The sequence below is a fragment of the Rhea pennata genome, chromosome 4 (assembly GCF_028389875.1).
Source record: "Rhea pennata isolate bPtePen1 chromosome 4, bPtePen1.pri, whole genome shotgun sequence".
Classification (NCBI taxonomy): Eukaryota; Metazoa; Chordata; class Aves; order Rheiformes; family Rheidae; genus Rhea; species Rhea pennata.
In genome coordinates, this window is record NC_084666.1 from 18,347,002 (window position 1) to 18,373,610 (window position 26,609).

Below are 26,609 nucleotides of genomic sequence, written 5' to 3' on the forward strand. Positions count from 1 at the left end.
ACTCAGTGGGAGCTGCAGACTCCGCAGAGGCGATCAGTGGCATTTGGCTTCGTGCAAGGCAGCGGTTCAGACCTCCTACTGACTTAGGAATTGTGCTACTACTTTTGTTCATGCTTGACTGTTGCTGTAGTTTGTTCTGTACTCGCAGAGCAACTACAGCAGATATATGTATAAAATGATACCAAAAACTGAATCAAAAATAAACCTCACTCAGAAATGCACTTATATTTTCTTGTTATGGAGACAGGCGCTCTGATTTGCATGCAAGGTGTGCTGTAAAATATTGGATTTTTCTGAGGTACTTAGCCTATAAAACGTACGAATAGGAAGGCTATAAATCTTTCTAGCATAAGATTACTTTCAGTAATGTGGAATAGTGAAATAATTTTGTGAAAGTACTGTGTAAAGTTCTGATGGTTTTAGTTAAAACATTTAGAAATTGAAGAGAAAGCCTACCCTCCCCTCTATTAAAATAGTTGAATTAAAATATGAAATCCTATTTTTTTTCCTCTGCAGATATCCTCACTTAAAACTCACAGTTATTGGCAGGTATGAGTTACTTGGCTTGGACAAAACTAATTATGAAATGCCAGCATTGGCCAAAATCCACAACCAATAGTAGTTTTCAAGTAGTTGACTTTTTAATACTGTCAGCGCATTTTCCTGTTAGTGTGAAAAATCAACAGAATAGCCCGTCTTATCCATTTGTAGTCACATACAGTTCCTCATTATTAACTAAAGATGTGAAAAAACAATGTGTGATGATGGAAAGACTGTGTATCATACAATTTAAGGAATAACAAAAGAATTCTTAGTTGGGGATTTATTGTTGAGTGTTTGAAAGAATAAACATCTCCTAAAAAAAGATTCTGATTGATGGGGCCCACAGAAGAAAAATATGTACTCTTTGAGCAAAACAAGTCACCTAATGTATTTCGATGTTATAATTTCTCTGAAAAAAATCAACAAAAAAAGCTCTATCCTTATTGAAACATTTGAAATGCAAATAAATAATTGTAAGTGGAATGTGGATTCACGCCTGTAAGTCAAACTTCTGTTTTATAAAAATAAAACCAAAATGGAATCTTTCCAAACTCTTTTCTTAGGAAGATATTAAAAAATGGATTAAAATGACTGCTAGATTTCATATTACAAGTTAGCATTCTCCTTCTAATCACAAATGTGTAAGGCAGGCTGAAAAGCACCCCTTTAGCCTTGAATCCTGCTTCCCGTGCATGTTTCAGTGTCTGGCCCAAAGCTAAGTATTTAAGCTGTGACGTGTCCAAGATGCAGCCTTAGTTCCTTGACGCCTTTAACGGAGGTTTCTGAGCAGGAAACCCAGTTACAGCTTCCAGCACTCCAGGGTGATCTCTGGGGAGTCATCAGCCTCTGGACAAACTAGTGCAAAGGCTGGCAGAAGCAACTAAAATTTCTACTGCATTTTACATGCCCCTCTGACTGACTCAACTGAAGGGACCCCAGGTGGAAAGCTTGACGCGGCCAGGCTGCCGCGGCCTACGGGCGCTGCCGAGAGCTCGCCCGAGAGCAGCCCTGCCCCAGGCCTGAACCGCTTCAAATCCCCACAGAGCGCCTGGCTGCTGGGGCGGACAGGGATCCTGAGGCCACACTGGGAAGCCGCCAGCACTCCGCAGCAGGGACTGTTAACGAGAGGGGCTCTGCAGACACGGAAATGGGCTTCCCCTCCTGCGTGCCAGGCCTGGGAAGCGGCCGGCGCTGCCAAACCGCCCCGGCACCTGCAATGGCGGCACCTCCCCGCTGCCGCCCCACCGCTTTCCCGCGCCCGCGCCCGCGCATGCGCCCCCCGCACCACTCCCTCCCGCGTTCGCCCCGCGCGGAAGATTGGCCTCTCGGCGGCTCGTAGCTTCCCCGGCAACCGGCGGGAAGCGGGGCCGCCAGGTGAGGGGCGGGGGGCGCCGCCAGCGCCGGGCTCCAGCCCTGCGGTAGCGCCTCTGCCTAGCGGGGGCCGAGCCCCGGGGCGGCGCAGACCCGCAGGGAGCTCCCGGCCCCCTCGCCCGCGGGCGCTGCGCGACCGCCCCTCCCGGCGCCGGGCTTGGCCCTCGGGGCCCGGAGCAGGGGGGTCGCCGCGGCCGCCGGCCCGGCCCGGCCCCTGACGGTGATGGTGCTGGGAGCCCTTCCCTTTCCTTTCCTTCCCTGGCCCAGCTGCGCTGCGGGAGGGCTGTCACTCAGCCGGGTAAGTGCGCAGGTCTCGTTTTCACACCCTCCGTCCTTTCGTTCCGCCGTTCTTAAGTGACTTCCAGAAACCAGACTCCAGGCCTCACTTTTTCTCCTTTGAAAGGCATCTTTTAAATGTGCTTCTTCGTTTCTGTTTAAGGTTTTCTGTCCTGTGCTTGCCGTCTGATGGTAGGATGGTTCACTTCTGTGTCCAGCCTTGTATGTCACTTGCTTGATTTAGAGCTGTGCTTCTGTCTGCTGTCTGAGCTCTCTCTAAATGCATGTGATTGTCACCTCTTGACTATACAAGAAATTTAATCTTCTTTAGAAGACTGAGGCCTCCTTGGCCTGCCAAGCCCTTTTTTCCACTCTCTGCCACCTCCTCCTCTGATATGCTCAGCTATGTTTAAAAAAAAAAAAAAAAAAAGACAGATATCGCTGTTCTTTCTTGACTCCCATCTTCACTGTTACCCCAGAGGGCTGACATTGTTTCTGTCTGTTGCCACACCTTTTATTTCTTACCTCCTCTGATGGTAGGACCGGTGATATTTTTGAAATGCATCTTGATTTTGTCATTATTTAACCTCTTAGTCTTTGACATGCATCTTCATTACTTCCTGGAAGACGAAAAGTTTTATTTTAAGCAACTATACTGCTACCACATTATTTCTCCTTTTAAAGGTTTGCAGACTCTAAGCAGAAGATCAGTTGCAAAAAAAAATAACAATGCTGACCTATTTGATCTACATATATGATTAAAATAAACTGTGAGCACTGCTTGCCACATGAGATCATTTGTCTCTCTGAAGCTCTTCTGAATACTTTTTTGAGGAAAACTGTTAATGTTATTCTTTAGCAAGATGAATGTTAGCATTATAAGCAAGTGTATGTTTCAAATGTTTACACTGATAGCATTAGATTCAGAATTATTTCTGGTTTTAATGATTTGAAATTTGCAAAAATAATAGTTCCTGTAAATGCCATGTATATTTTTTGTGTGTTTTGAAAAGGCTTAATTGTCTAATTGTAGTATGTTAATTCTTATTTTAGAAAGAATCTTCACTGGAGACATATTCTGAGAATGATATGAAGGAGAATCCGAGATGTACAGTGGATGGAATGATTCAGATCACTAGTTCTGATTAGATTGACAGTCAAGAAATATTGATTTAAACTTTCTAATTTAGTTTTGCTTTGTATTTGTATTTCAGCTGTTTTCCTACATTTGGTTATCATTTGTTGGTAATCATTTTAATGCATTGTATTTGTGGTGTTTATTAAACTAAATAATGCATTTACATTCCATAAGGACATAGCATATCTATACATGTGCCGGGACATGTTCCACTTCTGAGTGGAAGCAGAAATATTCCTAAAGATTTACTGATTTAGGTGAAGACAGAAGACTTCCTAACTGGAAGTTCTGTCTGAAGGGAAGTATTAAGAGAGACCACCTAAGCAACAGACACTGCTTTAAAAAAAAAAAATCTGGCAGAGATTGGGGTAAGGCATTCTTCAAAATTTTGAAAGCATTATTTAATAACTTCTTCATGCTTGTAACTTTTGGAGGGGAGAAGAGTTGTGCTTAAAAGGAAAAAGCAAGATATCTTGCTTTCTTAACTTTGAAACCACTAATAATGTGAACTAAGTTTAGCGGAGTAGGAGAACTAGCTGAATCAACTGAAATGAGAGGAAGAAAAGATAAAAGAATTCTGTACCAGTAAAAACAACAACAACAAAGAAAAACAGAAAACAGCCTTCCCTCAGCTTCATCCCACCTGCATGTAGCATTTCAGAAACTAATCTAAGTGTATAATTTGTAACTTCTACCTGATCGATGCTTTGACTTTCTTTAGAATTTGTGCAATACATAGACGCTGCTTAAGTGTTTAGTTGAGATTACTTCATCCCATTACTTTCATGTGGCAAAAGACAAAAGGAAAATAATTTTGCTTTTACAAGTTTCATAAAAATAGGTGGCTGGATAGAGGGAAGAAATCCTATAAGAGGGAAAAGATATGATTTCGTCTCACTTTAACTTTATTTAGAACCTGAAATATTAACATTGATCTGTTTCAATGAGTTAGATAATATCTGAAAATCTGTCTTTTCCCAGGAAAAAGTTATATTCCGCATCATAGTGTCATGCTTGGTATGTTAACTGGAAAGACATAATCATTTTCATCCTAGTAGTATTTTAGTATAGTTGATGCATTAAGAATTAGAATATAAATATATGTATCTTCATTTTTAAAGATTTTGCGGAAAGTTACTTTTTGCAAACTAAGAAAATACTTCATTTTTTTTCCAGGAATTGAAATTTATTTTCTGTGTTATTTCTTTGCTCCTTTACATTTCTGTTTTCTTACTGATACTGCTTTGGTTTTTGTCCCCCTGCTTACTCTTGTACGCATTCGATGTATTCATCCTGACCAGTGTCTTCTGCTTTAACTGTACCAAACAAAGCCAAGAAGTTTCCCCTTCCCTCGTCTCTGGGCTGCTCTGCTGGGCTAAGCACTGGTGCCTCTCTCCTTCCTGTAGGCTACCCTAAAGGCAAACTGTAGCCAATTTCACTTTTGTTCCAGGAATCTCACAGCAAAGAAATAAAGGAAATTAGCATGGGACTAGAAGATATAGTGACGTGCATCTGAAAGATGGAGTGACTGGCTCCTTTGTCAAAATTGTGCTGTACTCTGTTTAGGATATAAAAGGATAAACACTTCTTTTGGAATACATTTATTCAGAGTTTCTTCATTGTTTGTTCATGTGACTCTTTGGACTTGGGGATTCTAACCCTTAATGTAGTATCATGTAAGAAAGAGAATTAATTTATGTTTTTCATCTTTTCTCTTCTGGAAAGTAATGTTACAAGAATGTCGTCAAGCATCCGAATAAAACCAAAGGCTGCAATACAGAAAAGGAAGACATCTTCTCCTTTGGCTTGTTCTCCAGAACCTGCAATTAAGCCACAGCCAAAGCCTAGTGACAAACTGAATCCCAAAACTATTGATCCGGTATGTATAGATTGTGGGATTTTTTTGATAGTTTTTTAAAAAAAAAAAAAAAAGGTGTTTTGGGGAAATGTGCTCTGTGCATCTCTATTCTTATGCTTTTCCTTGAAAACTGTTGAGATAGGATATTTATTAGACAGATCTATAGTCTGACCTAGCATGCTATTCTTAGGCAAATTCCTCATGTACTTTTTAGCTCTAAACAAACACTGAAGTTCTAAGGGAGCTCTGTAAGTAAAAAAGTATATATTTTTTTGAAGAGTAGGCCAACATGTTAGATTTACTACAATTACTGTGTTCAGTAAATCAAGTATTTAATGCAACATATGTCAAATATGCTTTCCTGATTAACTTTGCAGTTCTTTCAACGTAAGTGTCATGCGTAGGTGGAACTTCTGTATTGAAGTGTTGTGGGGGGGGCTGTAATAGCCTCAACTTGCAGAAACAGTATTTTCTTTATTTTTTGGTGCATCTACTACAGTTAGCAGATGACTGATAGACTTTTTTTTTTTTTTTTTTAATCACAGCTATTGACAACTAATGTTGTTTTTTCATGTCCTGAAAATTTAAATTAAATTTTTTATTTCTTTACAAAAATTACTTGCATTGACAGTTAACCTCAAAATGTTAAGTGTCTTATTTTGGCCAATATTATTAATGCCAGAAATGCATCTTGATCAAGTATGTGATAGAAAGTAAAAAGGTGTGCAGAAGTGTTGTTTTTTCATAATGCATCCTTTTCCTTTGTTAGAGTTCTCTTGTAGGAAGCAATGTCCTTTAGAAAATACATGCAGAAGATGCTTTCTCTGGGTGCTGGTCCAATTCTCTAATATGGAAGATATTAGATATGGAAGCATAGTTGTCTGGTTTATAACATGCTTATTATTTTATTTTAAAAAGAGCTCTTGATACAGCCATGGCTTGGATGGCTGTTCTTTATTTTCTGTGTACTTTTACTCACCAAAATCATCTAAGACTAAGAGATTAAAAAGGATTGTTGTCTATATATTATAAACTTCAGTGCTTGGCCTGATGGGGTAACTAGTCTCAGTTATGGCTTTGATAACCTGTTGCATGTTACGCAATGGAAGTAGAGCTCAGGTAGTGTCTTTGAGATCATCTAGACCTCAAAATCTAATGAACTGATGGACAGTGAGAATTATGTGAGTATCAGAAGTCTCTTACTGAGTCCCTCAACCAAGAGGAAAAGGCAGTTCATGCCTTGCTTCTAAGTACAAGTTTTTGGAAAAGAATGCCACAAGAATTAGACATTATATTTATCAGGATTTTGTAAGTTCCTGCAGAAGGCTTACATCTTAAAGGAAATGGCCCGTTTGATGTGGATGGCCCTCCTAAGAAAGAAGTTAACCATTCAGGGAAAGTCCCTTGAAGACAAGGAAAGACTCACCTTAACTCCCCAAAATTGTGAGCATGTAATCATTTGGAAAATATTTGAGATCTCAGGAGAAGACTAATGAAAGGAGTTTTTAATTTCAGAGAAGTCCTGTGCGTAGAGAACTAGCCTTGAATGGGTGATCTATAGCTTACTACTGGGCACTGTCAGCCAAACAATTAGAAATATCACAGGCTTTTTGGAAAATGTTTAGAGTACAAGGTATTTAGAAGAGGTACTAATTTGCCATAAACAGACTGAATACTTTCTACCTATATGTGGGGATTTTTTTTTCCAGAAAACCTTTTTGTAAGCACAGGTGACTCAGTTAAGCCAAGACAAAGTCAAATCATGCATGCAAAATTTTAACAATGTTAATATAAGTTCAGACACTCAAAAGATAGGAATTCAGATTTCATGGTATTCCCTTGTGTATGTACTTTATCATAAAGTCTTTAATCTGGAAAATAGTATTGAATGATCATGCTAATAAAAACTGTCGTAGTTCCTGTGCATATGATGCAAAATAATTTTTTGTAGACATTCTCTCACATGAGGCTTCTTGTCTCCTTTTCCAGTGAGTTTTCCCTAGATCCTCAACCAGTATCAGCTTCCCCATTAATTTTCAGTGCCCTCACACCATCTTCCCAATATCTGCAGTTTCCGCAATATCTTGTCACTTTGTATTTTTATCTATACTCAGATCAGGCTGGAATGGAGTAAATCTGACTTCTGCACGTTACCTATATAGCAGCAGCAAGAATATCAAAAGAGTAAGAGATTCTTAATCTGTTAAGGTGAGAACTTTAGTTCTCTTTCACTTTCTCTAGTGTTCTGTGAAGTGGATGCAGTTTTAGCATTTGCATGAAAAATGGAAAAATAAGAGGAGCATTCCATCAGGAGAGCACTGATTATTTATTATTTGTTAATTTTTAAATCTTTCTATTCAGACAGCTTTGGAAGACAGTTTATCATTCTCTGATAAAGGTGTCAAATGTATTTTTTTTCTATCCCGCATATACAGTTATTTCTTTTTTAATCATACGAATAAGTTGCATTTTTACTAAACTGCAATTTTCACATATATTCAAAATAGTTATCAAATATTACCATTATGAATGATAGATCTCTTCACCTCCTTTTGTTCTCACAGTTTGGTGATTGTTCTAGAGCACCTTCCGCGTTTGCTGCTATTTATGCTAAAGGTGGTGTTCCATGCAGGTAATGTGGGTTTTTTTCTTTATTTTTTGTTTTACTTAGCTTATTATGCTTAGGTAGAATTAAGTAAATTGAAATAAGTCTGTTCAAAACTGCTTGATTTTTATAGATAGTCTTTTTGATTACATTCATTTCTGAAAGCATTTCTATATTTTAATTCCCTTCAAAGAAGAAAGCAGTTTCCCATGTGTTTGAATTCGGCTTCTTTTGGTCTTTTTTGTTTGTTTGTTTGTTTTGTTTTGCCATATTGATACTGAAGCTGCATGTTTTCAAGAGGAGCGAGGTATTTGCAGATTTAGTTTGCTAAACCTTTTCAGTGACAAAAGTTGATTTCTTTATGTAATAGTGTTTTCTTCCCCCTACTGGCAAAAATAATAGAATTAGTGCAATTTTAGCAAGTAAACATATAATTGTCAGCAATATCAAATATTAATAAAACTCTTATAAGTAGTAATCTGTGGATTTTTCATTATTTTTGTCTATTATGTATAGTAGGCACTTTTCTCTAGTGCTCTATCAAGTGGATGCAGAACTACTTAATACTTTTTAAAGTAATACTAATACACATATATGAATGTGTAATAATTACTAATATTTAGTCCTTTTCTGTATCTTAGTAATGAATGATGAATTCCAATATGATTTTTTTTCTTTTGGTTTCAACTGATTTCCCTTACCAGTTATTGTTTGAGATAAGGGTTTATTGACTTCTATCAGCCTAAGTAACTTTGCACAGGGAGCATCTTCTGTGTCAGTATGAGATGCATGCTATAATTTTTTGTAACTTCTATTTCCTAATTTCTGTGTGCTTGGGAGTAGAACTTAAACTGCCATGCTTGGGAACTGTAATAGTTCTACTCTTATATGCCATTAAACGTTTCAATAAGAAAAGCAACATGTATTGAACTTGTGTATATAACATTATAGCAATCTTGCAAACCAACTGGAGATATTTCAATGTGAATAGTATTAGTAATAAATTATATATTATATTTTAATCTGTTAAAACCTAATTCTATGTAATAGGCTAATGCATGGCGCAGTAAAGCACAGACTACAATGGGAGTGCCTTCCTGAAACTGTTCCTTTCGATCCTCTTCTTATAACTTTGGCAGAGGTAAATTCACTTTTCTTTTAAAATTAAACATACAGTATTTTTTCTTTATAGTGCTAAAAAGTTATTTGGACATATTCAATTAGGTACATTTTGTACGTCAATTACAGTGCTGTTTAATTGCTACTACAGTTGCACTGCTATGGTTGGTGGTTTAGTCTCCTGTATCCTCCTTTAGAGAAAAGAATGTCTTTGAGCTGTGTTCCCAAAAGCTAAGCAGTGTCAATCTGCTTCTTCAGGATACTGCTAAAATAATTGTAGGGGCAATAAAGTGCAAGTTTTTCTGGCGATCCAATTTCTAAGCTTACCTAAATTAGATAATATATAAGCAGTTAGAAGCAAACACAAATTTTTCTAACAAAGCATTTTACCTGAGCTGTAGGAGCCCTGTGGTGTAATAAGGGCAACCTTAGTAGAATAGGAAAAAGTAGGAAATCAGCTTTGTTAAACATCCTCAAAGAATTTGTTTATGCTTCCATTTCTATTTACAACACATAGCCTTTCACATATCTTACAGTGTAGAATCCAAAAAAAATTCACCTCTTGTGATTGTGGATAGCCTTTTGTGGATAAAAGGTGCTGATTATGTAGTCACCAGTTCTGCATAGGGGTATGTTAATTGACTGAATTTGTCGGGGACTGGCAAAGCCTATGTATGTTCAGATGGCTCAGATAAGAAATATTGATCCTCTGTCTGATACTTATTGAAAGTATTGAAGTCTACAGTTCAGTAGTCAGTTCAGTTGAATTCCACTGTCCAAATTTAATTAAAAACTCTTGTTAGCTTTTATATGCCCTTGCAATGATCTGTACGCATCATAAGGACTGTGAACTATCCTGGACTTTTTCTGCTACTCTTGAAGTCCTGATCATATTCCCACTGTGAAATGAAGTGCCCGTTTCCAAGCTAGCATCAATTGAAATCTACTGCAGTGCTGTACAGAATAATTCAAAATCAATGTAGCTGTGTTAGATTTTTCTCTTATCTATTTTCTGGTCAAGGAACAGGTTTGTCAGTGGCACCTGATGACTCTCTGTGTTTTTTTTTTTCCACTGCAGATGAATAGTTCACTGTTTATTTAATATTAAGTGCAAAGGAGGAAGAAGCTTGGTCCGAAAGAGATACAGGCCAGAATCCAAAAACTTGGATAATCCAAAAACTTATGCATAAAATTATCCTTCCTACTCAGAATGTAAAGAACAAAAAGTAGTTGTGTCCTTCTGACCACTGCAATTCACATATGTTCCTTTTTGCTTTGCTATGTTCCAGAGTTTTTTTTCTTATTATTGTTAGTCAATGGAAGATGGTTCTTCCTCTTTTGATACCAAAATGCCAGCTCTGGAGTAGATATGTGTGGCTTCTGTAGAGATATTTCCTGTTACTTTTGAGGTTTGAGTAATGTGCTGAGGAGGTAGGTACTAATACACATTTCAGAGCCACCATTTTAAAAATGATGAAGAGAAGAAATGCTGTGGTGTTAGCCTCTTTCCATGCAATCATAGATAACTTTTATTTATCTTACATTGTTTTGGGCTATGTCTTAAAATGTTGAAAATAGTTAGCACTATTGTGACTCTAGTAAAAGACATCTCTGGAGAAATGGAAATTAAGACTTCTTATCTGCTTGTGCTTGAATCATATCTAAAATATCTTCCTCTGCATATTCAAACAGCTTGATGTAGCTGCTTTTCTGGCCCAAGCAGTGGGATTATCTCTATCCTGAATGCTTCACCTCTTTAGGTTACACTAACAAGAGAATAGCATTCTAATAATAGGTGCTATTAATTGTAGCCACCCTAACTTTGTGTCCTTTAAGAGTCCCACTTAAATACAAATCACTGTCTTTTCTCCCTGCCCCACATATATTTAATATTCATTCATTCAAGCAAGGAAGGAGTTTTAGCTCCTCTTCTCTCTTCTTTGGCCACTGCAGGTGTCATACTCTGTTCTGAACTTTTTAACTCATTGAAGAGTAAACACTTTCTCCTCTCTGACCTGTAGTGCAAGTTTAAACGTGAAGTTTCCATTCATTGACTTGATCGCTATGAATTGGCAAATGTATTTAGTACATACAATTAATTAGATGTGATACAGTTATTTAGATGTGATGTGTCCATTATTGCTTGTTCTTGGCACAGACCAAACACTGCAGTGGGTGAGTTTGCAATTGTAAACTTATATGGGTGGTACTTGTAGTATATATATTATAATCGCTAAGTCAATCAAACTTTTAAGTTCAAAAGGAAAGTTCAGCTAAGGAATTATTTGGTATTTAGTATAGTGGCTTACTGACAATTATGTATCAGGAGCAGCATCTGTGGTACTCTCTTCCTGTTCCTTGTTAAGCTACAAATCAGCAGTTAAAATGAGGAAGAGAAATGTAGTTCTAAAATGTTACCATGACCAGTGTGTCTCACTCTTATTAGAGTAAAAATAAAGATTTCTTCTGAAGGTTATCCATCAACTTTAGCTACCGGAATACTGTTTTTCAACTAATCTTGATATAGATTGGTAACATTTTTGTGGAGTTTTTCTCCATGAAATACAGATAAATAATTTTACTTACCTATGTGCTGAAGTGAGTGGGTCCAGACAGCTACTGTGGTGAAAATTGCCTTTGATATGTTTTGAGAAATAAAACTTTACATCTGTACAGTATAAATAGCTCAAATTACATTTTATACCAGGCTAAGCTAACTAACTCTGACTCACCCAGCAGGGAAATATGTAAAAACATTTATGGAGATCTTGCATGATTGAAGGTGGCTCGTAACCTTGGCTTGTGTAATTCTTTAGCTCTCCCAGAATATTCTGACTAGGTAGAGCTATGGAACTTTCGACATACTGGCTAGATATAAGAATAGCAGAGTTCCAGATTTTGAATGAAATACTTTGATCCATTTGTGGACTAGGAGGTTCTTTTATAAATAACTATTTTTTTACATAAAGCCCACCTACTGAAGTAAGAGTGCTCTGCTCCATAGATTGAACTAATTCAGTGGAAATAAAACCATGTAATCAAAAGAAAATGAATAATACACATGTCCAGGCTTCTGTTTTCTTAGCATCATCCATCACATTTATCACCAAATACACTTCAGGACTCTAAATAAATGTTGACTCTAGTATGAAAGGTGGAACACAGTGCATACTGTAGAATAGAAGTTTTTCTTTTTTTTTTTTTTTTTATTTAACAAAACTATCAGTATCTGAGTAGCTGAGCGCTCCTATTAATGAAAGAAGAAAGATATGGCTTGTGAATCTTTGAGTTCTGCTACTCAGGTCTTTACTAGGAGTGTGTATTTGTATTGTTTACAAGATTTTGCTAGTTTCTCTTCCCCTTTCTCTCCCACTAATTCACTTTCCATTTTTTCCTCTCCTAAGACTAAGGAAGTACTACAAATACAACCTGTTCTTTTTCATGGGCTTGTTGAAAAATGAGTTTGGGTAGGTGGATTAAAGATAATGAAGAACTTGATTATCAGTTGAAGTAATTGATTGAATTGACAATATTCAATGTGAGGCTTAATATTGAATATTCCAAAATAAAAATGAATAAGAATATTCAGTGAGCAGGGTTGTACTGAATGGATCCACATGGTGGAGTAACTGTATTTAATGTTTTGAATTTATATAATAAAATCTAAGCATTAGCTTGCTTATAGTGGGAGCTTTTTTGATGCTGTTTTGTTTAAAAAGAAGATCAGCTATTAAGCAAACACATTTTACTTTTTAACAGGGCCTAAGAGAGACAAAACATCCCTACACATTTGTTTCAAAGGAAGGTTTTAAAGAGTTACTTATGGTTGAAGATGCTGCTGAAAAAGCAGTTCCCTTGTTGCCTCGTCTAGTTCCAGTGTTAAAGGCTTCATTGGTATGTCTTACTTTTCATGGAGAAATTTTCATAATTTGTTTCTTCTTGTGCCAATGAAGACTACAGTGAAAATATTAATGTGATAAATCTGTAGGGTGGGATGGGGAGATGCCTTGTTTCTGTTAGACAAGTGTGTCTTTAATTGTAAATACAGTCTTCAATTATAAATATTTTTTTTAGAAATATTAAGAATCTGACTGGAGGATACAGGCAGAAATAAATGTAAGCATTGGTGGTGTTTTTATATGTATCCATGTAATAAAACATAAAAAAGAATGATGTAAAGTAAAATGAAGATGCCAGAATAAATACTCATCTGTTGCATGCAAAGATCCAAAATTGCTGCAAAGATGAAACAGAATATGCCAGTGAGAAAAAGGAATAATACAGCTAAAATGATTAGATCGTATACTTCATTTTTAGAACACTTGTAATTTTTGTTCTCAATTCAAAAAATAAAATGAGGTAGAAATATTGGCATCAGAGGTAGTTTCTTTTGAACTTTTTCATTATTATTTTCAGAGCCCTTTTTCTGGTTTGGCCACTTTCTTTAATCTAGCTGTGCTTCGGTTCTAGTTTTAAAGGAATGGATGAAACTTCAAAAATTTCTTGACATCATAAATCAGAAATGTAGTAGATGACCAGTGTTGTTTGTTATCAGTGTCTTTGGTTCAGTGTTGAAGATAAAATTCAGGAATTATTCTCATCTTACACATCCAGTTGTTAGTATTTTTCATCTGATAGCTTACTTGTTGCATTATTTTGATGTCTTGTTGAACTGTCTACTGCACATCCAATTAATGTCTTCTATTAATAAAAAATAATAGTAGTTTAGGGCTCAAATACCAAAGTGGAAAAACAACTATCTAAACAAAGGTCTATATTAGAACAAGAAGGAACTAAATGGTAATGAATCAATTTTTCTGCTAAAGGAAGCTTAATGTAACAAAACCATTAGAGAAGTCAGATATAGTAGAACCTTCCCTTGGGAGCAGTAGGCATAACAAAGCACCACAGAAGTAGATGGAGATTGATAATTGGTGCCAAGTGACAAAGCTGTAGTTGGCAGGGACCTGAATTCAGTGATCCAGAAAGTCATTGGTTCCTGTGTTTCTCCAGCAAAGACAGTAATTGTTATGCATTACTTATGAGTTATTCTAAATTTATTGAAGTTGCAACTAAAATGTGGTCTCCTAGTTTTAACATATCAACATTTTAAAGGTTTTTTCTATTATACCGTGGAGCACAGTATGCAGGATACGTTCTGAATTATAATATTTGAGGTAGTAAAGGGTTTCTGTTGCCTGCTGAATTTGTTATTCCATCAAGTCTAAATTACTAGTTTCCTCATCTCATAATAAATACAGGAGTTTCACTGATGGCATTTTGTGGATGCTTTTGTTTTCTACTTTTTGAAAAATGTACTTCTACATTTAAATGTTACATCTACATACTAATATTCAGTTGTAGTTGTATTTCTAAACCTCTTGTAACTTTATAATTAGAAATTATACAGTACTTTGAAAAATTAAAAGTATTGTAACAAACTATAATATAGAGAGTACAGTTTTAAAAAAGTTGTGCATTTGTCTGAAGATTACTCTTGAATAGAAATTTATTAATTTTATTTTTTTCCCTTTGAAGGCTCATTCAGATGATGAAGTATTCGAAAGAGGACTGGATGCTTTAGTTCAGCTGAGTGCTGTTGTTGGCTGTTCTCTTAATGATCACCTTAAGCTTCTACTCACAAATGTAGGTTTTTAATGCTGTGATAACAGATCATGTGTATTTTTATATTACTTTTGTTGAGATATTTACTGAAATATCTGCAAATATGGTGGAAGATTCAGCAGTGTCATGAAAAGCGTTACTTCATATATTCTTGTGTGCAAGTCCATCATTCTTTAATAATATAATGATTTATAAAGTTCTGAGAAGCTCCAAAAGCTGTTGTTAAGATAAATTGGAGAATAACGGAAGTGCTATCTCTGCTATTTGAAAAAGATCCTGCTTTGAGCCTGAGGTGAAACAGATGCTAATTTTGAATGAATGCTTAGGTTTACCCTAACATGAAAATTTAAACTGTATATAATTCCAAGACTTTGTGAAAGTTGCAATAAATTAATATAAGCAATTATTCCCACTTCTTCCAAATTCTTCACAAGGAATTTTTTGTTAAATAAGCTTAGAGTAGGGCTATTGAAAATATTTTTATACTGAGCCTTCTGTGGACATTCTTCCATTGTCAGACTGGCTTTTCACAATTTAGTTTAGCCTGCTTCCAAAGTGCACTTTTACTGCAAAATAAAAGGATGTTTGAGACACCTAGTGCAGAAGAGAGGATATGCAAGAGTTATTTTAGAGTATTTCCACTCTAGGAAATTCTTCCAATGCACATGAAAAATGTGCAAATTTTTAATATGGACAGCATTCCCAGAATGGCTTCACTTTAAGGTTAATGTATCTTTAAAATTTGTTTGGTAAAATCAAAAATCTTCAAGTAAGTATTTATATGGCTGCTGTTTGTAAGAATCGGGAGCTTTCTTTGGATTTAAGTTTCTCATCAATGAACATTTTACTTTTTTGCCATGAATTATTTCCTTTACTTTGGCATCAGTTACTGTAATGTTGTTTTTCCTCTCTTTTTACTAACATAAGATGAAATAATATAATAAAACAGAGGTATATTGGATTTTTGTGTGTGTATATATATATATATATATATATATATATATATATATATATTGTACTATATTGTGCATCTTTTTTTTTTTCTTTTTACTCTTCAAATAGCTTTCAAGGAGATTAATGGACAAGAAGTTTAAAGAAAAAATAACTGTTGCTTTACAAAAGTTGGAGCAATATGGTGGAAAGGTGAGTTGACCAGATGATTATTGTGTAATCTGCACAGCTGAATGCAACTTTGCCAAGAAAACTTCACTGTCCAGTTTTTAGATTAATATCCACATCCTGAAAAATGCTTATTTTTACATACGACTATTCATATTGTGTAAAACACAGTTCTGTACTGTAGCAATTTGGGGTGATGTGATGTCCATAATGAAATAGTTGTTTTCATCCATTTGAGCTATTCAGTGATGACAGAAATAAAATTAAATCTATTTTGTATGATTCATATTCTACCAGTGAGCTTTTTATTGTCTCCCTCTTTTTAATCTTTCATTTGTATTCTCCATTTTTTGATTCTCTGAAGAGCAGAAACCAAAATTTGGGTCTAACAGCTTCTGAGTTTATGATGTGCCTTATCAGTAGGTACCTAAGTAGGCTGTGCTGAATTTTATTTTGTTCAGACATGATTTTTTAAATGTTTTGAGTTTAGCTACTCTTAAGGCTTTAGAACTGAGTACTTAAGGTTTGGGGGCATGGAGCAGGGGAGGAGGGTTCCTCTTCATTTTTGAGTGTGTGCGTATTTATTTAAGAGCAATAGCAATGCTAGTATTACAGATTTTTGAAACATACTGACAGATAAAGAAGGATGATTTTATTATTATTATTATTATTTATTTATTTGTGTATAATAAGGAGAGAAGAGGCAAATTAGCTTTCATCTTGTTCTGAGAATTTAGGCCAATTAAGAGAACTAAGCCACTGAATCACTATCTGATATCTAATTCTTATGTCTCCTAATTTCTTGTAACCTGTCAGTTTTATGAGTGGGTTTTCCTGTGTATCTTTTATAAATACTAGAAGAATCTGAGGCAGAAAACTGGAAACAAACCCCTAAATTGTGATTGTAGTCCACAATATTATTATATAATCCAATTTATGAATTTATCAAGTATCCATTATTTTAAATGAATCATGTTTATGATTACTACATATGTAGTAAGTAAGTCCCTTCCAGCATACCATTCCTGTATTTAAAATCCTTCTTATCTCATGGCTGTATTTATACTCAGTTTTAAATATGAGTTTACATAGCTTTTTTCCTTTGGATGTTTACTGTCCTCTGCTAGTCATCTTTCCTGATCATGATGCTTTATTTCTCAATTCATTGTTATGATCCCTTTTTACAAAAAATTTCTCGGTAAATATTAATGTTTTTGTTTTCTACTGCTTCATTTAATAATAGCAAAGTGGAATAAGCAAACTAAATAAGTAAGTGGAAGTTGTAATTCTGTACACTATATGAATAGTGTCTTATATGTAGCACTAGTGTCCCTTGTTTTTTTTTTTTTAAATTTTATTTTATTTTCATCACCAGGCAACTGTTGCTATCATCAAATTGAAAATTCCCACCTATTGTTCTATCTCCTCTTGAACAAGAAATCTGCAATGATTTGCACTGCAAGGTGAAGCTTGGAGAAAAACTGCCTGTGAACACCACTGATGTGTATTTGGGGTATCATATATTCTCTTACTTCAGTAGGGCTGTGGTTAGTGTATGATGATGGAGAGTGGGAACAGTCGCATCAGTTTGTGAAAATGTAATTATGAAAGACCATTTAAAATAATTATCTCTATGTTGGCTGGTATTTATTTGTGCACTTCTGTGCTTACAATGCCATTGACTAATTGGCTCTTTTTTCAAAAATGTAGTCAATATTGATTTGTATTTTGTTGTAAACTAAATTGCCTTTAATAACTCTGCAGTGCTTAAAATGTTTTATATGTTTGTGTGATGTAAAATAATTTGACTGTAACTACTTAAATAGTAGCAAATCTAGTGTTAAATTAAATGTATATATTTATATTTGAAACATCTAACTGCTATTTGTGCTGCAGACACAGATGACCCCAGTTTGGATTCATCAGGATAGATGTAGATCTGTGAGAACTCAGCTCGACTTTTGCAGAGTCAGCTTTTACAGATGTGAAGCTCAAGGTACCAAACAGGCAGCAAACACTGCAGAATTGAGCCTGCTCAGTGCAGCAGTGTTCTCAGCACAGTGTTCGTATTGCTGGGGAGACAATACAAACACAGTACAGAGGCATCAAGGCATCAGGTTACTCCATGTAGGTGCGGCCTAGGTGTTGCTGGACTAATTCATTCCAGTGAGGTAAGTATAAGCAAAGGGAACTTTTATTTTTTTTCAGTGCCATACCCCCCCTTGCATTCAGTTCTGTAATGCTGCAGATGTGCTTGGGACTAGCTTGTGAATTAGCCTTGGAAAAGCTAAAAAGCTTTGAAATGTGGAAGCTGTGGGGAAACATGTGCTAAAGACAAAAAGACTGCAGAAGCCAACTTACCTGGCAGTCAAGCCCTGTAGGATGCAGCATTTGTTTATGAGCATACTGGAGTTTGATTGCAAAATACTTCCCAATAGGTCCTGTAATAAATACTATGCGGATTCGATATTGTTCCAAGTTACCCCATGAGGGAGAGCTGACTGAAGTAAGTAATAAAATTTGCCATAGCATCTTTTTCCTGAGGCATATTAAAATTCTGGAAACAAATGTAAGTTGTTGAAAATGATAGTGGTGGTGTTTTTAAAAAAGTCATCAAAAGATGGTGTTGCATAGGGAGTTAAAAAAATACCTTGGTCATGTGAAAACATTTGTAGAACAGTTGGAAAATTACCACTGGGTGGTTATATTAAATTTAATGGAATGGTACTAAGATTAGTTAAGATGCAAGTACACGTATTTAAGTTTTTAAAACTAAATCAATTTTGTTATTAAAAATGTTAAATCTGAAGAAATGCAACTATTTTAACAGTACAAAAAAGCAACTATTCTCCTTGATTTTTATATTTATTTATTTTTTACAAAATATGCACATTTAGTTTACACAAACACACGACAGCAAATTTCAGGTGTACATGTATTGTACTACTCTTATTCTACACTGGTGATAGCAGAGCAGTGTTCAACATGCCTCTTAACATCCAATCTCTACACCAGAATAGATACCTGATTTATTTTTGCAAAAAAATGTTTGTAGCATTCTTTCTACTTCTTTAATCCCCTTTCACATCTTCTGCAGCAATGTCACAATGAAGATTGGTCTATCTCTGATAGCATTTTACATATTTTTGAATATTAGCATATAAAATCTCTGGTCAGTAAATCATAAAAATGAAATGTGGAGGGCAGAAAGTGTTGTATATTTCAGATTTTTTTTTATTTTTCTAGATTCAGAATTAACATAGTTCTAATCATAACAATATAATGATCCTAAAAAATGCAATTTCCCTTTCTTTCTGCTTCTTTCTAATAATTAAAGATGAAACAGATGTTAGCCTGTTTAGCATCCATTATTAATGATGTTACTATGTACTGATACTCATCCTGAGTACTTAACAGTAGAATGCAAGCTTCAAAAGAACTTTTTACTTTTTTCTTCATTAAAAGCTGTAAGACACATACTTATGAAAACAATTCTGGAATCCAGTCAGATTTTCTTTTCTTCTTGAGAAGAGTCAACTCAGAAGATCCTTAATTTTAAGCAGAGAACTGACACATTCAACAAGAATTAGAAATACAGTATATCAGACTCCTGATATACATGTCATAAAAAATTGAATGCAGATTTATTAGCTAGACACAAGTGATGAAAGTTTACCAGCATTTTTTTGTTATAAAGTGGTTCTTCCTCTCATAACAGCTGTTTTATTTGTTGTGTGGAGGCAAGTTTTTGTTTGTTTGTTTGTTTATTTATTTATTTATTTATGTAAGAGGAGAGAAGCAAGTCAAAGGTGGAAGGCCATTTCAGGAAGATGTGCATTGCACATTGATTATAGCACTTTGAGTTAAAGTATTATTCAAAAAAAAATGAGGACTATATCATACAAATGTGAAAAGAAAATACATAGCAATGCCTCTGTATAAATTAGCAGCTAACATTTAAGAAATACAGTCAAACACCTGGAGCTGAATCCAGTACAAATGAGTAGCAAAACTAGCAGTTTTTAATCTCCTTGTGATGGTATTTGTTTCATCTAGGGGCTGGAATAATAATAAAGCTGTATAATGTCAGGTCCTATTTTGTCTGGCTTTGGAGCAGATAGCTGAAATTTTATAACAATCATGTTCAACTAAGTAGCCACTGTTAAAGTGATAATTTATATAATTTTAACAGTTGGAAAGTTTTAGTGGGGGGCTTCATCATAAAAAAAAAGGGGGGGGGCTTATTTGCATAATACATATCTCAGTGTAAAGCTGAGTAATTTTATTTATGATAAACATGGGAACTCCATCTTTTAGGTGATGTCGCAAAATAGCTCTTATTTGTCCATTAGTTGCTGAGCTAGTAACATCTTCGTTAAATCACATTTTCAAAGAGCTGCATGGAACGCATTATATTCTCATCCTGGAGGAAAAAAAAAAAAAGTAAAAATCATATGCTACTAAAAATGTTGCTAGCAAATATCTAGTGAAGTTGGGTAGAACGAACTGTATTTTAATTAAGGACAACATCTATTTCTCAGCTTGTTTGGAGAAACTGATAGAGAAGGCCATTAATTGATCTACACTTAAAGAGATATTTGTAGGTGTTAATTAAACCCAAAACAAATCTGTCAAGATTGCATTAGAGTGCTAAGCAAATTAAGTGCAGTATTTTGGAGATTATAAATTTATATCCAGTATAACATAAAACAATTATTCATTTATTGTCAATATTGGCAACATTTACTGTCTATATAGTATAGACTATATATATATATATATATATAAAATAAAAATAGCGTTTTGTCTAAGGTGTGAATCAGGACTTGTTACATAATACATAGTATATCAAACTGTATAGTATATGAAATCTTAGTATATGTAAGCCTTTTTGCCTTTCCAGAGCATCCTATCAAGTAACTAGGGATGATTTTAAAATAAAATAGGTTTAAACATGCATCTTTGTATAAATCAAAGAATCAGTTAATTCTCCAAATATCACCGCAACACTCTGGCTCTTCAGCTTAGATTTTCTTTGTGTTCCCTCTGAAAGATGTTGACAGTTTTCTGATACTATTTCTGTTTTCTGATTGCTTTGCATTAGATAGGTAACAAAACCTACTTCAAAGTTATGCTGTTCCTCTCAGTAAATAACTCAGCACTGCAGTCCGGAAGTAGCCCACGTATAGCAACACTTCTGGATCAACAGAACAGTTGCGTTCAAGAGCAGATTACATGCTTGTTTAGTAATGCTGACCTCCACTGAATGATCCTCTTTTTTTATTTGACTGCACACCACTTAGTACTTTTGGGAGGACTGAGTTACCTTTAAATCTAGTAAATAAGTAAGACTGACTTGGATAGTGTATTTTAGTAAGTTTCACGAAAGAGGTGCAGGAAAAAAAAAAAACAAACAAACCAGCATTCAAATAAAGATTATCCCACAGTATTATTTTCTACTACTGACAGGAAGTTATGTAGGCCTGTACTTTACTGTTTCAGTAACACATGATCAGTATTAACCTACAGTTAAATAATTCACTGTTCAGTCAAGCTGCTGATTTGCTTTCTAGAAAAATGACAACTCCAAGTACATTTCTTGATTTCAATTAGCTTTGATTCCACCTGTCGTCATAAGTGATGCCAGTGATCTGCTATTTTGTGTGGATAAACTTACCAAGACAATATCTGATTTAGAAGAAAATTATATAGATTAATGCTTAAGCATTAATTACTTAATGATTAAGCAATTCATGTGGGAAATTTACTTTACCAAATTATTGGAAATTAAAAGAAGTTTCCCCAGTGCATTGTTTTGAAACATTGATACATTGATCATTGCAGATCACTGATAGATGCAAGGTTAAAATGTGTGATTTAACTAGAATCGAAACTTAACGTACTGAAGAAAACTGGCAGGTGCTTAAAAAAACAGCTAGCACTAGTGATGTAGATGTTGACTCTCTTCTTTCTTTTAGTAGCAAAAACTAGCATAGACTACTTCCATTAAGGGTTTACCAAGCTTCCACCTTTATTTTACAGACAAGGGTTCATACTATTCTAGGAAGCAAATGTTTCTGTTGCTGAAATTGCAGCTGCATAGATTTCTTCTGACCTATGTAAGCCTTCTCAACTTCTTAACCACAGCTTTTCCTGAACTATTATTTCAAACATAAAAACCCCCAAATTCTAATTACTCCTTAAGATACATGGCACAAATAGTGACAGTTTTGAGCCAACTATTCTGTTTGGTGATACTGAAAGAACTTGCACTTTCCCTGCAGATGGTGATATTTTGTGACTTACGAATTGAACAGACTGTAAAGGCAACTCTGACTGCAGTGCCATTTAATTATTTACAAATGTTTTGTTCTATACATTGCCAACTAAGTTCAGCAAATATGCAATGCAGACAACATGCGCATCATTTAGAAACAGTGTTTTGACACTTCCTACCCATTTTCCAGTGTATGTATTATCACTAACAAAACTAGCAGTTTTCTAAAATAAGCTCTATTTATCTGAAGTCTGCTGCTTCCATACAGAGCACTAAAGGATGGGCATTTAGAAGAAGTCAGATGGGAAGCGTCTTCTCAAGAAGACAAACTTGTCATAATAGTTGAAACGTGGTAGCTTTTAGTATCTGTTGCTTCATCTTCAAAGGCAAAAAGCTTGATTTACACTTAGCAAAGAACTGAGAGATGTGCATCTTATCATCTGCCTCTTTTTCAGTAATTTTTTCTAAATGGATTTGCATAATAGAATTGTTTAATCATACCTAACTCAATAAGTTAGAAGATGTTTGCATGTTCCATGTGTGGCACAGAACCAAACAATGAGCTTTACCAGATCTAGCTTAACTTCAAGCCAACTTTGAGGAATTTTTTTTCATTTTTGCCCCCCCCCCCCCCCCCCACACACACCCTTCACTGAAGGCTGGCTGATAAGGGCTTCTTTGCTTTATTCAGACTAGCCCAGACCCATCAGCACTGTCTATGGAACAGGTTATTTCTGCAGAAAACATCTAGCCCAGAAGGCTTTTTGTCATGCACTTTTTGTCAGAAGTACCTTCTAGTTATTCACCCTAGTATTCACTTACGCACCAAGGATGTCTTACTCCTGTATTCTGTTTCCCATGATACTGCTTTAGATGGTAAGTGGCAACACCTTAGTTGGGTCCTTCTCTGTCAGCAGTAAAGCAGCAAAAGGAGACAGAGAAAGGAGGCAAGTAAGGAACTAGGTAGGTCCTCAGCCTTGTGTTAGCCACATACCCTGCTGTTTCTCAAGACCTGTGCCTGTTACTTGGTAACCTACAGGTAACAAAGCAAGACTGATCTGATAGAAGCCACTCTCTAAGACTCAGTCTAGTATACCTGGGGCCAGATAATCCCCTCTTCTGCTCTCTGAGAGCAGGTCTGGAAAGCAGGCTGACATTCAAGCACAGAGCTCTGCGGGGGCATTGTAAGAGAAGAGGGCGAGCAGAGGAACTGTCACACACACTACTCACAGCTTTACTGGCCTCATTTATGTACGTAGGGCACAGACAGGTACTTATACCCAATCAGAGAAGAGCTTCTGCATTCCCCCCTCACCCCTAGAGTAAGTATAGCCCCTTGGCCAAGAGGCTATGGCCTTAAGTGTCATGAAACATTAATGAAAAGGACACACTTCTAAGACCAACTAACTTGACTTCCAAATGCAAATAGAGGGATTACTATTCTCAGAGGCTGACAAGATTTGCATGACAGAGCATTCAAAGAAAACGGTCTCATAGCCCTTAGCTGGCAGAGCAAGATTCTAGTCTATTACAATATTCAGACTGGCGGGGATCTCCACTTTAGCATTGGGCTAAGGGTGGCTTTTTGTTTGGGGTTTTTTTGGGTGGTGCTTGTCTCTTGGCACTGTTTTGAATCTAACATGGACTAGGAGCTAGGGGCTGGTGAACATACCCTCTGTATGCCTTTGGGAAATTTTCATGTACATCAAATGCAGCTCTAATTCATATTCCATATGCCATATTCATATGCTATATTCATGAGTGGGCATTTCCATTCCACGATTTGATGTCATATGTCATGCAGAATGGCAGGGAAGGTTTTGAGCAAACTTCCTGTGATTTTCAGCCTTAATACCAAAGGAAGGTTCATTGAGGAAGGAAACACCATAACTGTCAAAGCAGAGAGCAACATGCATGCTGTGCCCATGTCCTGAATATCTGAGTTCTGAAGACTATCTCCAAAAAACAAATAATAATAATAGTAGAACCAACAATGATACTGAGAGTTTGCCAAGGATGATTAAAGATGTGGAATGGTTTGTTTCCTTAAGGGAAAAATCTAAATAAAAGAGAACTTTGCAGCTTGGAAGAGATATTGAACGAAGATCAGTAATGTCATCCACTGTTTGTCATAACACAAGAGCACACTAACAGCCTATGGAAATACTGCATGGCAGGCTTAAAAGAAAAGCAAATATACTATGGGAGAGATCACTTCATTATTGCTTTAACCATTAAATACTAATGGAAGATGACATATTTGGATGTGGATTTCCGCATGCTGAGAAAAGAATGGAACCTGAAGGTTATCTTTTTAGATCAGTCTTGTTCCTGCTAGGAATGAGTTTTCCCTTCCTACAGTTATGTTTTAAAAGGAAAAGGCTACTGCATCCTTTGTGAGAAGCATAATCTTGAAAAGGCTGAAGCCACATTAACAGAGCACACCTTCTGAATCAAATTTCTTGAAGGCCTCAAGTTGAGCCCAGGTCTGGTTTCTGAAACCAAATCAAGATATAAACAGGAATTATGCACTTTGTTGCTCAGAACTCTTACTATAAGAGGAGAACTTAGTAGAAAGAGACAAAATATTTAGGCAGCAAGATATTTTTTGTTTCAAAATATACTGCCACTTTGAAGTTAAGAACAAGTGAAGATATAAAGTAAGTGGCAAGGTGACCCATTCACTAAGATGAGAGAGGAGCATCTTTGTCATATAGAGATTTAGAGAGCATCTCTCACACATGCATTCTGAATACTTAGAAGAGCCAAATGAGAGACCTTCTAACAAGTTAGAAGCTGTGAATCACACTGGAAAAGGAGAAAATTCCTTACTGAAGATACTAATTTTCTTGAAAAAATAATTGCTCTGGTCATCACCATCATTGCTAGTGTATTCAGATTAATTTTTCATTTAATTCCCAGAACTCTGCAGACCTCAGCTGGGAAAACAGAAATGAGTGTCATCTGTTTCTGGTGAGCATGCTGCTTTGGCAGAGCCAATGCCTTTCATTCATATCAAATGAGAATGACAAACTAGAACCACAGTCAATGCAATATAGCACTGCTGACATACAAGACATCTCCCCATATCCATTGCTAAGGATATACAGAACAGCCAGTTAGTTAGAAGAAACATTTGCTTTCTTTCATACCCAAAAGTCATCAGATTAGAATTTATCAGAGAATTGGTTGCTGTGTTGTTGTGACGCCTTTGAGTCTTGTTTTTAAATCATGAGGGCAATCCTAAGGCATAACTACAGAGGCATATAAAAATAGACCAGTTACAGAGAGTCTTTTCTGTTTCCTATTCAGCTTTCCATATTTGAAATGGTTGGAAATCTATCATGGACTAGCTGAATTTATCTTGCTACTCTTGTTCTTCCCTGTCTCTTGTCTACTGCTCTTTTCAGTAGGGGCTAGGCAGCAATATGCATAGTCTATTCTCTCTTTTAGCTTCATATTAATCAGAATCAGCCTAGACAAGGCTGTAAACTACAGTAACTTATTAAATTTCTCACTGTAACAAATAGTGTTGGTTTTATTTTGCCTTATCAATTTGCATAATATAATCAACCCCAAGCCTGTCTTATCACTAGATCTAATGTGACACCTTACAGTATGTTAAAATTTCTTACCATGCCAAAGATAAATCATCGCTACTTTGTATTATGCCCTGTTTCTTTTTCTTGCCTTTCTTTTAATTGCCAAATTAACCATAGTTCCGTAAATTTTTGAAAATTCAACTTATCTTTCCTCATGTCATCTCCTGGTCTCAGCCCAAGCCAATTCCTGAAGGTCAGAGGAGTGAAAACTGGCCATAATTCCTGCTGTAGTAGTTTATTCTCTTTCCTGGCTCAAGAGGCAATGAGCTGCTTTCAGCACTTGAAGGAAATGAACAGCCACCTGGGTAGTGTAAACACTTGTAACTAATAATTACAATCAGTTCTTGCTCCCCTGCCTTGAAAAAAACCTGCCTGCCATTAACTCCTGCCATCTAACCCTTGGGGAGCTCCTTGCAATCTTCCCTTTTTAAGGCCTTTTGGCCTTAGGTCATGACTCACAGTCTGAGGAACAACCCTATAGATGATAAATTTTCAAATAATATTACTTTTAGTGTGAATCTGTGCCAGTTGTAACAGAAATATGTTCTCCAGCATGAGCAGAGGATAGAAATAAGTATTTAGCTGAATGTAAAGAAACAGTTTACTGTTATCTACATATAAAACACAGTTTTACTCAAAGAAGATAGCTGCAGATACAGTATTCTAATTATAATCAATGAACAGCTTGTATATAACATCTGTTCTACACATGCAAGCCATGAATTTATTCTCATTGTTTCGTGTTCTTGTGTAGTGATGCACACATATACTGTACCTTAGGAAAATATCATCACTGGTGTTAGTATTACCATTAGTCTCACTCCAAAAATCAACCATATATCACTATGATATCTTTAGCCAGCTGTGGGCTGAATCCTTATCACTAGGTACTTACTTTTTGGCAGCTCTCAATGAATTCATCTATGGTAACTACTCCATCTTTGTTTTTGTCCATTTTCTGTTCAGAAAGAATAAACATATGTTTATCGTCCTGAAATCCAACATAAAACAATTTTTTTCCAGTTTTTTGTAATCCTAGGGAACAGCTGAGCCAAAGTACTGTAAAGAAGTAGTAA

At 35.8% G+C, this 26,609-nt stretch overlaps 2 protein-coding genes across 6 annotated transcripts in view; one reads left to right on the plus strand and one right to left on the minus strand.

Annotated features, from left to right (window-relative positions):
• Window positions 1-1,848: 1,848 nt before the first annotated feature.
• PACRGL (parkin coregulated like) overlaps window positions 1,849-26,609 on the plus strand; it is a 28,888-nt gene continuing 4,127 nt past the window's right edge. The window contains exons 1-8 of one of the 2 annotated variants that reach the window (XR_009958393.1): window positions 1,849-2,212; window positions 5,054-5,207; window positions 7,751-7,818; window positions 8,842-8,932; window positions 12,670-12,804; window positions 14,449-14,556; window positions 15,598-15,678; window positions 17,030-17,825. Coding sequence is in view for 1 of the 2 variants with exons in the window: in XM_062575393.1 (XP_062431377.1) it covers window positions 5,067-5,207; window positions 7,751-7,818; window positions 8,842-8,932; window positions 12,670-12,804; window positions 14,449-14,556; window positions 15,598-15,678; window positions 17,030-17,086 (681 nt within the window). In the remaining variant the exon portion in view is untranslated. Of the gene's footprint in view, window positions 2,213-5,053; window positions 5,208-7,750; window positions 7,819-8,841; window positions 8,933-12,669; window positions 12,805-14,448; window positions 14,557-15,597; window positions 15,679-17,029; window positions 18,503-26,609 lie in introns of those variants that run through there. The other variant, XM_062575393.1, reaches the window with a different exon arrangement.
• Window positions 18,507-26,609, minus strand: part of KCNIP4 (potassium voltage-gated channel interacting protein 4) — a 205,691-nt gene continuing 197,588 nt past the window's right edge. For all 4 annotated transcript variants that reach the window (XM_062575389.1, XM_062575390.1, XM_062575391.1 and 1 more), the window contains 2 exons: window positions 26,429-26,491; window positions 18,507-20,077 (listed from right to left, as the gene is read on the minus strand). In XM_062575389.1, coding sequence (XP_062431373.1) covers window positions 20,030-20,077; window positions 26,429-26,491 — 111 coding nt within the window. In that variant the 3' untranslated portion in view covers window positions 18,507-20,029. The remainder of the gene's footprint in view (window positions 20,078-26,428; window positions 26,492-26,609) is intronic.